Source organism: Onychostoma macrolepis, chromosome 03 (assembly GCF_012432095.1).
Source record: "Onychostoma macrolepis isolate SWU-2019 chromosome 03, ASM1243209v1, whole genome shotgun sequence".
In the NCBI taxonomy this organism is placed as follows: Eukaryota; Metazoa; Chordata; class Actinopteri; order Cypriniformes; family Cyprinidae; genus Onychostoma; species Onychostoma macrolepis.
In genome coordinates this window covers 26,359,739-26,375,458 of record NC_081157.1, presented here as the reverse complement: position 1 = coordinate 26,375,458, position 15,720 = coordinate 26,359,739, and the positions used below count along the sequence as shown (strand labels likewise).

The 15,720-nt window shown below is 38.9% G+C and overlaps 1 protein-coding gene across 1 annotated transcript in view; it reads left to right on the top strand.

Moving 5' to 3' along the window:
• The window catches only part of sdk2a (sidekick cell adhesion molecule 2a), a 161,938-nt gene that overhangs the window by 122,885 nt on the left and 23,333 nt on the right, over positions 1–15,720 (top strand). Inside the window, 18 exon segments of the mRNA XM_058771584.1 lie at positions 371–486; positions 654–849; positions 942–1,040; positions 1,120–1,311; positions 6,548–6,669; positions 6,760–6,869; positions 6,946–7,040; positions 7,043–7,095; positions 8,173–8,410; positions 9,140–9,255; positions 9,341–9,530; positions 9,619–9,717; positions 10,248–10,442; positions 10,526–10,727; positions 10,831–10,934; positions 11,210–11,280; positions 11,393–11,528; positions 12,206–12,262. Of these exon segments, the coding sequence (XP_058627567.1) occupies positions 371–486; positions 654–849; positions 942–1,040; positions 1,120–1,311; positions 6,548–6,669; positions 6,760–6,869; positions 6,946–7,040; positions 7,043–7,095; positions 8,173–8,410; positions 9,140–9,255; positions 9,341–9,530; positions 9,619–9,717; positions 10,248–10,442; positions 10,526–10,727; positions 10,831–10,934; positions 11,210–11,280; positions 11,393–11,528; positions 12,206–12,262 (2,391 nt within the window).

Here is a 15,720-nt window from a genome sequence, read left to right as displayed (position 1 = left end):
GAAAAATCATGCAGCTACAGGGTTGCGCACAACATGTGGGTCACAGCTGAATATATGTTTTTAGTCATTCAATTTAGTTAATAATTTGATATGAATATGACTAAACATTTAATATCAAATTTAACATTAGCTACAGTATTATGACAGATTATGTAAAATTTATGACATTGTTGTATTATATAAGGGTTAGATACAGACCTGTGAGGTGTGGCAGGCCAAAATCACCTATTTAAACTAACTACTTTTCATTTTTTAATGTAAGATAAGAGTATCGATATATACCATATCTAATAGATGCCCCAAAAAGAAATCATCGTCCGCTCTTTGATTTCCCTCACCATCTCACTTTGTCAAATCTACTCTTTTCCAGTGCCCACAGTCCCACCAGGGAATGTCCAGGCGGAGGCTGTCAACTCCACCACAGTCCGCTTCACGTGGAGTGCTCCAAGCCCACAGTTCATCAACGGAATCAACCAGGGATACAAGGTGAGCGTCCATCCACTGCCCTCTAGTGGTCGAGCACAAGAGTGCAGTGCCCCTTTTATAATAATGCTTTCATTACTTCCAATATATGTCATGCTGAGACAGCAGCAGGATTCACATTGGCTTGTGCTAAGCGATAGTGGTCACATCTGTCCGTTTTTTTACTTCAGCTGTTGGCATGGGAACCAGGCCACGAGGAAGATGTTACCTTGGTTACTGTGAGACCCAATTTTCAAGACAGTGTTCATGTAGGTTACATCGCTGGATTGAAGAAGTTCACGGAGTACTTCACCTGCGTGTTGTGCTTCACTACTCCAGGTGATGGCCCTCGTAGCACTCCGCTGCGCATTCGCACCCATGAAGACAGTAAGTGTCCTTTTTTACGTACTCTATCCATCTTGACCCGTGACAATGTTCTGTTCAGTGTTCTGACTCAACGTGGGTGTCTGTATGCTCAGCTCCTGGACCTGTAGGTCACCTGAGCTTCACAGAAATCCTGGACACGTCTCTCAAAGTCAGCTGGAAAGATCCGCCAGAGAAGAACGGCATGCTCACAGGTATCTGAACCACCCCCTTTAGCAATTTCTCCTGATCTTCTGGCTGTCTGCTGAACCACTTTCTGTTTTGTGCCTGCAGGGTATCGCATTTCCTGGGAGGAATTCAACAGAACAAACACTCGCGTCACGCATTACTTGCCCAACATGACACAGGAGTACCGTGTCACCGGACTGACTGCTCTCACTACCTACACCATTCAGGTGGCCGGTATGACTTCCAAAGGTCAAGGTCAGCTGTCGTCCTCCACCATTTCCTCTGGTGTGCCACCAGGTGAGTTTCTTCTCATGTTTTCTCTTACTCCATGATTGCAGTGATGCCGTCATGTATGTCATCATTCTCTAGCAAAGTGTCTTCAAGTTTTCTATATTATATAATAATGATAATATTATGACTGTAATAATATGAAAATATAAAACTTATAATAGAATGACTGTATAATTTGCATAATTAATTATTATTGCAAATTTTTTTGAAGTAATAATAATTTTCCAAATATAATTGTAATGATTTAAAAATAAATTTGTATATATATATATATATATATATATATATATAATGATAAATCAATGCTAAATTGCACAACTGTTCAAAAGTTTTATATATAGTGGGGAAAAAAATTATTTGATCCCTTGCTGATTTTGTACGTTTGCCCACTGACAAAGAAATGATCAGTCTATAATTTTAATGGTAGGTTTATTTTAACAGTGAGAGACAGAATAATAACAAAAAAATCCAGAAAAACACATTTCAAAAAAGTAAAATATTTATTTAATATTTATAATAAGTATTTGACCCCTTCACAAAACATGACTTACTGTAGTACTTTGTGGCAAAACCCTTGTTGGCAATCACAGAGGTCAGATGTTTCTTGTAGTTGGCCACCAGGTTTGCACACGTCTCAGGAGGGATTTTGTCCCACTCCTCTTTGCAGATCCTCTCCAAGTCATTAAGGTTTTGAGGCTGACGTTTGGCAACTCGAACCTTCAGCTCCCTCTACAGATTTTCTATGGGATTAAGTTCTGGAGACTGGCTAGGACACTCCAGGAGCTTAATGTGCTTCTTCTTTGTTGCCTTGGCCGTGTGTTTTGGGTCATTGTCATGCTGGAATACCCATCCACAACCCATTTTCAATGCCCTGGCTGGCTTCAATGCCCTGACGGTACATGGCCCCATCCATCATCCCTTTGATGCGGTGCAGTTGTCCTGTCCCCTTAGCAGAAACACACCCTCAAAGCATAATGTTGCCACCTCCATGTTTGACGGTGGGGATGGTGTTCTTGGGGTCATAGGCAGCATTCTTCCTCCTCCAAACACGGCAAGTTGAGTTGATGCCAAAGAGCTGGATTTTGGTCTCATCTGACCACAACACGTTCACCCAGTTCTCCTCTGAATCATTGGCAAACTTCAGACGGGCTGTACATGTGCTTTCTTGAGCAGGGGGACCTTGCGGGCGCAGCAGGATTTCAGTCCTTCACGGCGTAGTGTGTTACCAGTTGTTTTCTTGGTGACTATGGTCCCAGTTGCCTTGAGATCATTGACAAGATCCTCCCGTGTAGTTCTGGGCTGATTCCTCACCGTTCTCATGATCACCGAAACTCCACGAGGTGAGATCTTGCATGGAGCCCCAGTCCGAGGGAGATTGACAATTATTTTGTGTTTCTTCTATTTGTGAATAATCAATTGTTGTCATCTTCTCACCAAGCTGCTTGGCGATAGTTTTGTAGCCCATTCCAGCTTTGTGCAGGTCTACAATCTTGTCCCTGACATCCTTGGACAGCTCTTTGGTGTTGGCCATGGTGGAGAGTTTGAAATCTGATTGATTGATTGCTTCTGTGGACAGGTGTCCTTTATACAGGTAACAAACTGAGATTAGAAACACTCTCTTTAAGAGAGTGCTCCTAATCTCAGTTTTTTACCTGTACAAAAGACACCTGGGATCCAGAAATCTTGCTGATTGATAGGGGATCAAATACTTATTTCACTTATTAAAATGCAAATCAATTTATAACTTTTTTGAAATGCGTTATTCTGGATTTTTATGTTGTTATTCTGTCTCTCACTGTTCAAAACCTACCATTAAAATTATAGACTGATCATTTCTTTGTCAGTGGGCAAACGTACAAAATCAGCAGGGGAGCAAATTATTTTTTTTAATAATTTAAAAAAATTATTAAAAAGAGAGAGAGAGAGACATTTATAGTGTTATGAAAGATCAAAAGATTTCTATTTCAAATAAATTAATGTTTTATTGAAATATTTATCAAAACATCTTGAAAAGTATCACTGTTTTCACAAAAATATTAAGCATCACAACTGTTTCCAACATTGACGATAATAAGAAATGTTTCTTGAGCATCAAATTAGCTTATTAGAATGATTTCTGAAGGATCATGTGACACTGAAGACTGGAGTAGTTATGCTGAAAATCCAACTTTGATCACAGGAATAAATTACATTTTAAAATATATAAAAAATATATATTTTTTTAATTGTAATATTTCATAATATTAAATTTTTTTTTCTGTTTAAATCAAATAAAACAGTACACAGTAAAATCCTGAGTGTTAAATTAACACTGCTTGGAGCATATATGGTCCCACTCTAAAAGAGTGTTAAAGTAAAACCGAAGCAGTGTTAAAGTTAATGAGATAATTATGTGATTAATTAAGTGCTGATTGAGCATTAGTGATGAACAGCTGCTGTTAACAAGCAGAATCAATGAAGAAAAGAGAAACACAAGAACTACAACTGACTTTAGTCACAGCCTTAAGCCCTAAACACACTGCATGATTTTCGGCTGTCCCAGACGAAAGATTGGCATCGTGAAACAATCGTGGCCAATCAGAAATCGCCACGATTTCTTCACAATGCCATTCTTTCATCTGGGACAGCCGAAAATTGTGCAGTGTGTTTCGGGCTTCAGATGAAATCAACTGAAATAAAAGAAAACATTAAATCTCTCAAGATCTCAGCAGAAGATAATTAAACAACTCCACAAACAACATCACCAACTTCATGCATTACTGACCAGTTAGACTTTATTTCTGGAGTATCTAAAACAGAAGTTCTTTATTAAGAATTTAGGTTTAGATGGGTTTTTTTTTTCTTTTTTTTTCTTTCAACTTACCGTTTTGGTGAATAGTGTTTGCTTTAGTTACCTCTTGACCCTTGACTTCTTAAATATAAGTTTATCATTGGCTGTTATAATTGTGTTTATAAAGCGCATATGTGATGGCAAGAAAAGTATGATAAAATCATGCATCTTAGTCTCTGATTACATTTAGTCTAAATCTGCAGTGGTTTAATGATGTCTATATTATTGTAGTTAGAGGATATGGCATGACAATGTGAGAAAACTTTATAAACCAGTTTTATAAATATAGTTCAAGCAGAGGTTTCAATTCTGGCACTCATAGACATGAAGAATCAGCATGTGAATCTCAGCAATGGTGAAAGTAAGAATAAAAGAAAACACTAAGACAATGCAGCTGCATAATTTATTCATGTCACAATGCATGCTGGGAGCCATGGATGAGTTATGATTGGTTCACCCAGAATGCAGCATGAATCTGTCTGATGATTGTCACCATTGTTGAGATTCATATGCTGATTCTTGATGTCTGCATGTCAAAACAGTACAGATGTTCTAAATTGGTGTGCAAAGCGTTTTTAAGGTTCTTTATATTATTTAATTAAAATGCAGTTGTGCTCAATAACAAGTTAAATTATACATTACCGCTCATGACATCAGTGCATCATGCTACCAGATTACAAATACATCATTTTCAAAAAATGGCCAAAATAATTTGGCCACATTTTCTCCTGGTTTTTCTTGCCATAACAAATGTGTTTCATAAACACAATAACAACAAGCAGAGAAAGATTAATGTTAAAAAGTCAAGGGTCAAGAGCCCAACTAAAGAAAACGCTTATCTCCACAACGGTGACTTCAAATTTTATTATGTTCAATAAACATTAACATTAACTCTGTTAATTCTCAATAAGAATTTTTTAGACGCACGACAACAAAAGTCGAACTAGTTAGTAATGTGTGAAGTTGGTGATGCTGTTTGTGGTGATGATTAATTCAGTGATTCTGCTTGTTAACAGCAGCTGTTCATCACTAATGCTCAATCAGCACTTAATTAATCACATAATTATCTCATTAACTTTAACACTGCTTCGGTGTTACTTTAACACTCTTTTAGAGTGGGACCATATATGCTTCGAACAGTGTTAATTTAACACTCAGGATTTTACCGCCCACAAATGGGGAAGAATGTGGTGTATAATTTTTAAAGGGATAGTTCACCAAAAATGAAAATTCTGTCATTAATTACTCACGCTCATGTTGTTCCAAACCCATAAGTCCTTTTCGGAACACAAATTAAGATATTTTTGATGAAATCAGAGAGTTTTCTAGCCCTGCATAGATAGCAAAGTTTTGTGGTACTCTAGTGAACACGCATCAAAGACTGACACGGAAGACAAGAAATTGCCGAATATAGTCGTATTTTTGTTTTCTTTGTGAACAAAAAAATATTATCACAGCTTCATAAAATTCAGGTTGAACCACTTGATGTCACATGGACTATTTTACCGATGTCCTTATTACCTTTCTTGGCCTTGAACGTGTCAGTTGTGTTGCTTTCTATGCAGGGTCAGAAAGCTCTTGGATTTAATCAAAAATATTTGTGTTCCAAAGCTGAATGAAGGTCTTACAGGGTTGGAAAGGTGAGTTTGACAGAATGACAGAATTTTCATTTTTGAGTGAACTATCCCATTAATTTATAAATTTGTGTTCATAATATTTATTTGATATATATTTATATAGAGGAAGGAACAGGAAGGAAATAATAATTATCGTTAAACCCTGATGTCAATGTAAGAGCTGAAAAGACAACTGGGTTGTACATCCCTTAGGATGTTAACTTTCTATCCTGTGGCCTTATTAACCTTACTCTTGATATTGAAGTTAATGAAGGCACACTGAATATGATGGCTTTGTGCATTAATATTCATAATCTTCAGCCATCTCAAAGACAGAAGCAGACACTAAACACAGTGAGACAAGACACTGTGGAAAGATGCTTTGGCGTTGTCCTCTGTAGATGCTTGTAATGAACCATCGGTATGCTGGATGGATCACACTGTTTTTTAAATCAAACCTATCTTGTCTCACTTTTTGTTCCCTGTGATGCTAATTTGCAAGCTTCTGCTTCTGCATGCAAAAATTAACTGATGGCAGACAGAAATGTGTGTCATGCAAATAAGGACAACATGCATTTTTTTCTTTTTTCTTTTTTCAATGAACGCAAGGTAGTAAAGCGTGAGGTGGAAAGTAAATATATTGTTCAATATAGTGTGACTTACTTCATTTTTTTTTTTGTTCAGCAGGGGGTATTGTGAGTGAATGGCAATAATATTGTTTCCAAGGCTTTTATTTTTTCCCACTGAGCCATTTCAACCATTCATCTTGCATGCTTTACCTCTCCTGTTCCCATAGAGATGCCTGGACCTCCTACCAACATTGCCATCTCTAACATCAGCCCGCGTTCAGTAACCCTGCAGTTCAAACCAGGCTATGACGGCAAAACATCCATCTCATGCTGGCTGGTAGAGGCTCAGGTAGTACAGAACTAATTTACGTTGAACATTCACCTCAAGCAGTCACCTTTTTATTAGCCATCACTGATTTCTCTCTCTCCTTTGTTGCAGATCGGTGTTATCGGAGAAAACGAGGAGTGGGTCATGGTCCATCAGTTGGCCAATGAGCCTGATGCACGATCTCTTGAGGTCCAGGGCCTCAACCCCTACACGTACTACAGGTCCACCCATTGAATTCTGGGATGTACTTACATACATTGTCTGTAGGCTGCATCCTAATTTACCATCTGATTATAGATTTCGAATGAGGCAGGTGAATATAGTAGGCACAAGCCCACCCAGCCAGCCATCTAGGAAGATCCAGACCCTACAGGCTCCTCCTGACATCGCCCCACAAACATCACTCTCCGCACAGCCAGCGAGACCAGCCTGTGGCTCAGATGGGTGGTACGTATGTGTCCTGGAATGTGATCGATGTGCTTAAGGGGGAAAAGAATGTGGAATTGATTGTGTGTTTGCTTTATTTTGTTAAGTAGTCCTGAGATTGCATTTCCACCCAGAGGAAAAAATTTATTGGTCAGTGTTTGCTCATTCACAGCTCGGGAGACTTAATGGACGTCCCAGTCTCATGTTTTATTGAAGTAGCAAATTATATTGATGTTTCAGATATTTCTTATTCCTTGTTATTCCTGATTCCTTAGGTAAAAATTAGTTGGCACAAGTGAGACTGTTTTATTAATTTGGGTCAAGCTAACTTTTTTTTTTTTTTTTTTTGTGAAATCTGCATGCAAATGAAGTCATGCCAAACAAATCACAAACAAACAAATCATGATTCATCAATAACTTTTGTATAATTGATTCTGAATTTGCAAGAAAAATATAGGAACACCACACACATGCAAACAAAAATCACATGTACAGCTTGCTAGATTCTAAATCTGGGTCTGTATAAAAGGTGTTTATTGCTTTTGAACTGGTTTTGAGGATGGTACACTTGGCATTGCTCGAGGATCCTGCTGCACATGTTCTCTGATAGGAATGTGTCTTTAGAAAGAATAATGCTTGCTGATAGTCATGAAAGGCAGTAAAGAAAAGGTTGTGCAGAAAGGAGATGGTTTGGGCGTGTTTTATGCAAATATCTAACCTCGGGTGCGTGATTACTCATTTCGAAATTCATTAACATCAGAACGAGGTTAAAAAAAATTCATGTGCATTCGCACATGTTGTGAATCATGCAGAAATGTTTCAAGAAAGATCACCTGTATATGTAAATACGAATAATCCACAGTTATTAGTGGATAGTTACCCATTGTCTCTTCTGAAACTCTTAAGAGACATATGTGAAATTAAGAAAAAATCCCCATTTGCATCTCTTTGTTGTGGGAGAAATAGTTTGGTTATTGGAGATGTTTCATGTGTGATGTTATATTCCTTACAGGGAAATGACGTGGTCTTGTGGTGATAGTCTTCTAAGATGCAAAAAATTTTGAAGATGCTAAAAGTTGAAGTGTGTCTGTATTCTAGCCGCTGCCAGAGTGGGAATACAATGGCAATCCAGAGCTGGTGGGCTACAGGGTGCAGTACTCTCGTCTAGGCTCCAAGGCTGGGGTCCTGTCCCACATCATCCCAGACAGGCAGGAGAGGGAGTTTACCATTGAGGACCTGGAAGAGTGGACAGAATACGACGTCAAAGTGCAGGCGTTCAATGGCATCGGGCCAGGACCGTGGAGCCAACCAGTTCATGGGAGAACCAGAGAGTCAGGTGAGAAATCTGCTGTGCTTTCTTTCCTCCCTCTCTTGTACTTTGTAAAAAAAAAAACCTTCTTGAATGATTTTGCAACACTGCTGACCTTTGAATTAATTATGATGGCTGCCCACAAGAACACTTTATTGCTCAAAGGTTGTACTTTTATTGCCCAGGAGTCTTAATGGAATTTGCAGTTATGATTCAGCTGACTTTGTATCTCCTAAAATTGCTTAGGAGAAATAAAAATAGATATAAATGAGACAATTGCTGGCACACAATAAGAATATTGCTATAAAATGAACGTGGATCGTATAATTCGGATAACTGATGAGATGCATTTGAGTTCATATCGACTTTCGAGTTTGTGAGAATGTTGAGATCTCGTTTGAAACTTTGGAGGAGATGTGAAATTCCCAGGGGTCTTTTTCTCCATTTGCTCTCCATTGCTTAGTCCATTAAAAAGTTATTTGTTTCATGCAAGTTTTTTTTTTTTTTTTAAAGAAGTTATTTTCTCATCAGTCAAACAGTCTGTCATTCACAGTTTGATTAACAGCTGGCAGCGCAGTCTGCAACACGTTTTTACCATCACGTACTGAATCGTAACCAGACTGCATTGGCATATGCTTTATCTTGTAAACATATGACAGGTACAATGAATGACAAAATGCATGCTGTTCCTGTTAGAAAGTCTGATTGCTCATACGGTTGTTAATTGCTTGTTTACTTGTTTTCTCCATTTGTTAGTCCCCTCAAGTGGCCCTGCAAATGTTTCAGCTTTTGCTACCACCTCCAGCAGTGTCCTGGTCCGCTGGGGCGAAGTGCCAGAGACTGACCGCAATGGACTAATTCTGGGCTATAAGGTACATTGACAGCAGGCTTCTTACCAGATTTACTGTTCTTGAGTCCATTGTAGTAGTGAAGAGATGCATCTATTTTTCCACTCAGGTGGTATACAAGGAGAAGGATGCAGAGTCAGCCCTGCGTTTTTGGACGGTAGAGGGAAATACCACTTATAGTGTCCAGCTCACTGGTCTTGGGAAGTACGTGCTTTATGAGATCCAGGTTCAAGCCTTCACCCGTATAGGAGATGGCATGCCTAGTTCTCCACCCATCTTTGAGCGCACGCTTGATGACGGTGAGAGTCTAAACCACAATTAACAACCACCATAAGTTATTAATCTTGCTTATGGTGTGCTAGTTACATTGACTTTTTTTTTAAACAGTACCTGGGCCTCCAGTCGGGATCCTTTTCCCTGAAGTCAGGACTTCCTCAGTGAGACTGATCTGGCAACCCCCTGCCCAGCCAAATGGCATTATCCTTGGTAAATTATTTTTATAGTCTCTTTACTACTTGACATACTGTACTACATGATCAGTGTGATAATGAGTAAAATTATCACACCCCGGATGGGTGTAAGGCTAGCTTGTAGAGATAGCTTTGCAGGTAAACTCATTTCCTTGGCCTTATTGGGCACACTGTGGACTGACACAAGGGTATGTGGTCTTTAGCGTCCTTGATATCATGGTCATTTGATGCTAATTCAAACTCCGTCCTGAAAGAGGCAAGTAGGACCAGATTTATTGATGCCTTGACCCGGATGGGAGTGAGTTTTACAGAGGTTTTACAGAGTCCAGCTTGAAGAGGCACACTGGCAACTGTGGCTAGGAACTGTAGCTTGAGTCTTTAGGTACTAGAGGCTGTGGTCTTTAGAATTCTTGTTAATGTATCTACCTCCCAGGCTGGTTTGACTCTAGCTCGAATCCCACTCAGAACAGTGCATGTAAAACCAGTTACATGGTGATTAAATTCAGAATCCTCTGATTGTAATGTTTATGTGTGTCTCGTCTCTAGCATATCAGATTGCTTTCCGGAAAAACTCTTCTAGTATTACCTCTGCCAACGTTGATGTTCTCAACCCAAGTGCACGACAGTATACAGCGACTGGACTGAAACCAGAGAGTGTTTATGTGTTCCGCCTCACGGCCCAAACTCGAAAGGGATGGGGAGAAGCGGCAGAGGCACTGGTGGTCACTACAGAGAAGCGAGGTACTGCTTCATCTCTCTTTACAAGGTCAGGTGCTTTTTACTACATGTCATTGATTACAATTGCTTGTCTGATCTCCTCTCAGCACGCCCTCAGCCCGCAAGTCGTCCTGTTGTGCCTCAGGAAGAGGTCCAGGCCCGCAGTGTGCTGTTGTCATGGGAACCAGGCAGCGATGGTCTGTCTCCCATCCGATACTACACCGTCCAGTACAGAGAGCTGCCCGACAGCAATTGGACCGTCCACTCGGCATCGGTCAACCATGAGGCCACATCATACGTCATAGACAAGTAAGCCTGAATTGAGCCTGTGGCGAACTTTCTAAACTTTGAGGGTTATAGAGGACAAAACTGGTGGTGCCACAGTCCTACTGAGCTTTTTTCCTATTTGCAGGCTCAAGCCTTTCACTTCCTACCAGTTCAGAGTGAAAGCCACTAATGATATTGGGGACAGCGAGTACAGCGAGGAGAGTGAGGCAATCACCACTCTACAGGACGGTAGGGGCAACTGTGAAACACTTTAATGCTGTCGGGGAACAAGTTCCTGAGGCCTGAGATGAATCGTAATGTGGCCAAAATAGGACACAGTCAGTGAAGGAGAAAAACTACAGGGTTACCTCATGGTTGACCTTTGGCGTTTAACCAGAACACTGCTAACAGTTATACCACTATTAGTATTAACTGGTTTCCACTCTTGGTTATTCCACTCTTATCAGGGTCTTTGCAGCTCTGCAGTCATTAACTGAACAAACTGTCTGTTTGTGTTCCATTAGCACCCGACAAAGCTCCCACAATCCTCTCTGTGACACCACACACCACCACATCTGTGCTGGTCCGCTGGAAGGTGAGGCCCGATTCATCACGCTGTTCTGAGAGGGAACACGGGTGTTTATCTGTTGTTGAGCGTTGTGTTTACAAACAGGAGATAATGACATAATCTGTTCAACCCCATCCAGCCACCCCCCGAGGAGGAGATCAATGGTATTTTGCTTGGTTTTCGAGTACGCTACAGAGAACTGCGTTACGACCGCCTACGCAGCTTCACAGTGCGCACAGTTAATAGCCCATCTGCCAGCTGGGCCGAGCTCACAGGTGAGTCTTCATCCAACTTACTCAAATAAAAAACAAAGATTAGTATCTACTTGTCTATCTAGTCCCTTACTAAATTTACAGTGGTGGATATATATATATACGCAGTAGGCGTTTGTCTCATGGTACAGTCATGGTATAATATGATGACTATTATATTCATATATAGTAGTATTACTACCATGTACTTAAAACAAATGTGTAGCAGTACCATGGTACCAAGCAAAAAAAAATAAAAAAATTGTTAATGTCTTTTGTTCAGTTTTACTAATTTATTTATTAGACTGATGGCTATTGCCAACAACCCTTAAACCTGGAAATCAAGTTACTACTGTACTACATGTATTAGAACATGAAGAGATAAGCTAATTCAGCAAAAAATGCTAACTCATCTGTTTCGTGTTTCCCTGTAACGGCAGATTCTATAGTGGCTCATCTCATTACCATGCATGTAATGAGAGCTTTACAGTGTATGAGGGCTGTGCTAATTGTCTCCTCAGCAGATAGTTTCTCTCTTAAAGTCTGAAGAGCTGCCAGCCTTTCTGCTAGCATGAGCTAATGCGCTAATCCAGCTCTTGTTTCTCTCTCTCTTACGTTCTCTTTATACTTCTCCCTCTTTACCTTTGGTCTTCCTTGCTGCCATCCTCTGCCTCCTCTCCCCTCCGCCCTACCGTCTTCAGCCCCCTACAGTGTGAGGAACCTGACCGAATCCTCACTTACCCAATACGAGCTGGACAGTAAGTCCTGAGATTCGCTCTCGCTCTTTCATCAGTGTTTCTGTCATCATCATTTATACCAGTGTTGGGAAAGCTACTTTAAACTGTTCATAATTTAAGTAGTTCAACTACAGTAAAATTAGAAAACGGAACATGTAGCTAAAATAAAAGTGCAAAGAAGTTATATTCTTATATATATATATATATATATATATATATATATATATATATATATATACTCACACTACCATTCAATTAATAGCCAGAAAAAAAAATGACAGTGAGGACATTTATAATGTTACAAAAACATTATATTTTAAGTAAATGCTGTCCTTTTGAAGTGTCTATTCATCAAAGAATCCTGAAAGTTGGATAATAAGACTTTTTTTTTTGAGTACCAATCAGGAATGACAGGATTACATTACATTTCAAAATATATTATTTAAAAAAGTTAATTTAAACTTTATTTAATAATAATAATAATTTTGCAAAGTTATTATTAATAGTAGTTGCAAATGCTATTATTTATTACCATAAAATGAAATTTAATATTTAATGTATGTAATATTCATTTGTATTATTTTACTCATTTGCATATTCATTAGGGGTGTAAAGGTACGCGTATCGCGTATCGAACGGTTCACGGCCAGTTCCAAATGGAAGTGATCATCCCTATCCCCTTAGATGGGGACTTTGGAGTGAGCAGGGCACATGCGTGTCATTATTTCGTCGTTTGGAATGCACTTGGTGAAGGGAGCGTAATTTCCTCATTATCTTCAGCTGGGATGTTCCCGTGACAACGCAGCATGGTGTGCGTCAGCAGATTCACTGACGGACACCCGCATAAAAAAATATACATTTTAAAGTTTTATATATATTATATAGCATTAAAAACTTTTTAAAATATAAAATGCATGTTTATTTGAAACAGTTATGCTAACAACAATAAAAAGACTTTTGACATGGCGACATCTGCTGACGCACACCATGCTGCGTTGTCACGGGAACATCCCAGCTGAAGATAAAGAGGAAATTACGCTCCCTTCAAGTGCATTCCAAACGACTACATAATGACACGCACGTGCCATGCGCACTCCAAAGTCCCCATCTAAGGGGATAGGGATGATCACTTCCATTTGGAACTGCCTGTGAACCGTTCGATACACGATACGCATACCGTTACACCCCTAATATTTATACAAATAAAGATGTTCATATTTGCACAGTGACTCAAATCTGTGAATAACTTTTCACACTTGTTTTTTTTTAAATGAATTGTCTTGATTAAAGGGTTACTCTATCCCAAAATGAAAATTTTGTCATTAATCACTTACCCCCATGTCGTTCCAAACCCATAAAAGCTTCATTCGTCTTCGGAACACAATTTAAGATATTTTGGATGAAAACCGGGAGGCTTGTGACTATCCCATTGACTGCCAAGTAAATAACACAGTCAAGGCCCAGAAAAGTATGAAAGACATCGTCAAAATAGTCCATCTGCCATCAGTGGTTCAATCTGAATTTAATGAAGCGACGAGAAAAAAAAGAAATTGTGCCACTGTGGTGCCATTTTGGAGAATATCCGCTGGATGCAAATAGTGTACGCTGTTCTGTGTCAGCCGCACCACACAGATACGCTGTTTTCGTTCAAATCAAAGTGTAAATAAACGTATATAACATATTTTTGTGGTGCGGCTGAAACAGAACAGCGTACACTATTTGCATCCAGCAGATATTCTCCAAAATGGCGCTACGGTGACACTACGGAGTTGCAGAGGAGACAAATTGTTGAATAAAGTCATTATTTTTGTTTTCTTTGCGCAGAAAAAGTGTTCTCATCGCTTCATTAAATTCAGATTGAACCACTGATGGCAGATGGACGATTTTGACGATGTCTTTCATACTTTTCTGGGCCTTGACCGCAGTGGCGAAGCTACGGGTGGGCACCGGGTGGCCACCCAGTGAGAAGCTGGTAAATTTCCAGATGAATGTTATTTATTAAATGATAATGATAATAAACGTATAGTTTCACTATAACTTCATGTACTTTAAAATATATTTAACATGAGTTTTTATGATCAATTACAGGCAGTTTCTTAATTTTCCCACAATTATGTTAACGACGCGAGGACGCAAAAGTTGAATTTGAAAATAATGAAACAAACCTCATTCAGACTTTAAAAAGTATATATTGGATATCCCAAATGAAACGTAAGTCTTAGTGCTGAATCCGGACCGCCAACAAATGAAACCAGACCACCGGGTGATGGATTTATAGATTGGAAACTTCTGAGCCAAACGTGTTTAAAGCATCATATTAGCATACGTACAGTGTTTGATCCGCTAAATAGATGCGTCCTTTGTGGAAAGAAACAAATTAACATTATGCTAGATACTCTTCTCCACAACAAACTGCATCATTTCTACGGTCCTCGATATCTACTCTCCTTTGAACGAGAACTGAGACACTTGAGATCATATGCGAAGCCCCCTTGTCTCGGACTAAGGTGACGTTAATGCTTTACACAAAGGCTACAATAAACTTTAGTTAACGTTAGGAAATGCATTAACTAACATTAACAATGAGAAATACATTTGTTACAGTATTAACTTTTTGTAAAATTTCAACTTTTTGTTAGCTCAGGTATGGTTAACAGATAAAACTTTTAATTTTAATAAATAATGCATTAGTAAATGTTGAAATTAAAATTAATGTTAATCAATGCTTTAGAAGTGTTGTGTATTGAATCTTTATGCTGTATTTCCTGTTGGCAATTTGATATGCAGTTTTTACACGCTACACCTTGCCCACCCAGTTTTATGCAGGCCCACCCACTTAAACATTTGGCCTCGCCCCTGCTTAGCAGTGTTATTTACTTGGCAGTCAATGGGACAGTCACAAGCCTTCCAGTTTTCATCTAAAATATCTTAAATTGTGTTCCGAAGACAAACAAAGCTTTTAAGGGTTTGGAACGACATGGGGGTAAGTGATTAATGACAAAATTTTCATTTTGGGATGGAGTAACCCTTTAACATTAGCTTGTTAGTGGGAAAATTACACAGTTTTTAAAACAGCTAAGCAACTGTCACGCTACTGAAGAACATTAAGTTAGCAGCAAGCAGAAGAGCTGGGTAGTAACTGATTACATGTAATCTGGATTACGTAAACAGATTCCAAAAATTAAGTACTTGTAATTGGTGTAAGTTACATTTTAAAATACTCGTAATCAAACTACAGTTACTTTTTCATGGATTACATATTCACACAATAGCAATACATTATTCATAATTCATTGATTCTCCCAATTCCTTTTGTGACTTACCCTCTTGTGTAATCATCCAAATTAAAAAAAAATAGTTTGAAATGCTTTACTTCACATGTAATGAATCTAGAATATATGAAAGTTTCACTTTTTGAAATGTTACAATAAAAAAAAAAAAAAACTTTCACGATATACAAATTTTTTGAGATGCACCTG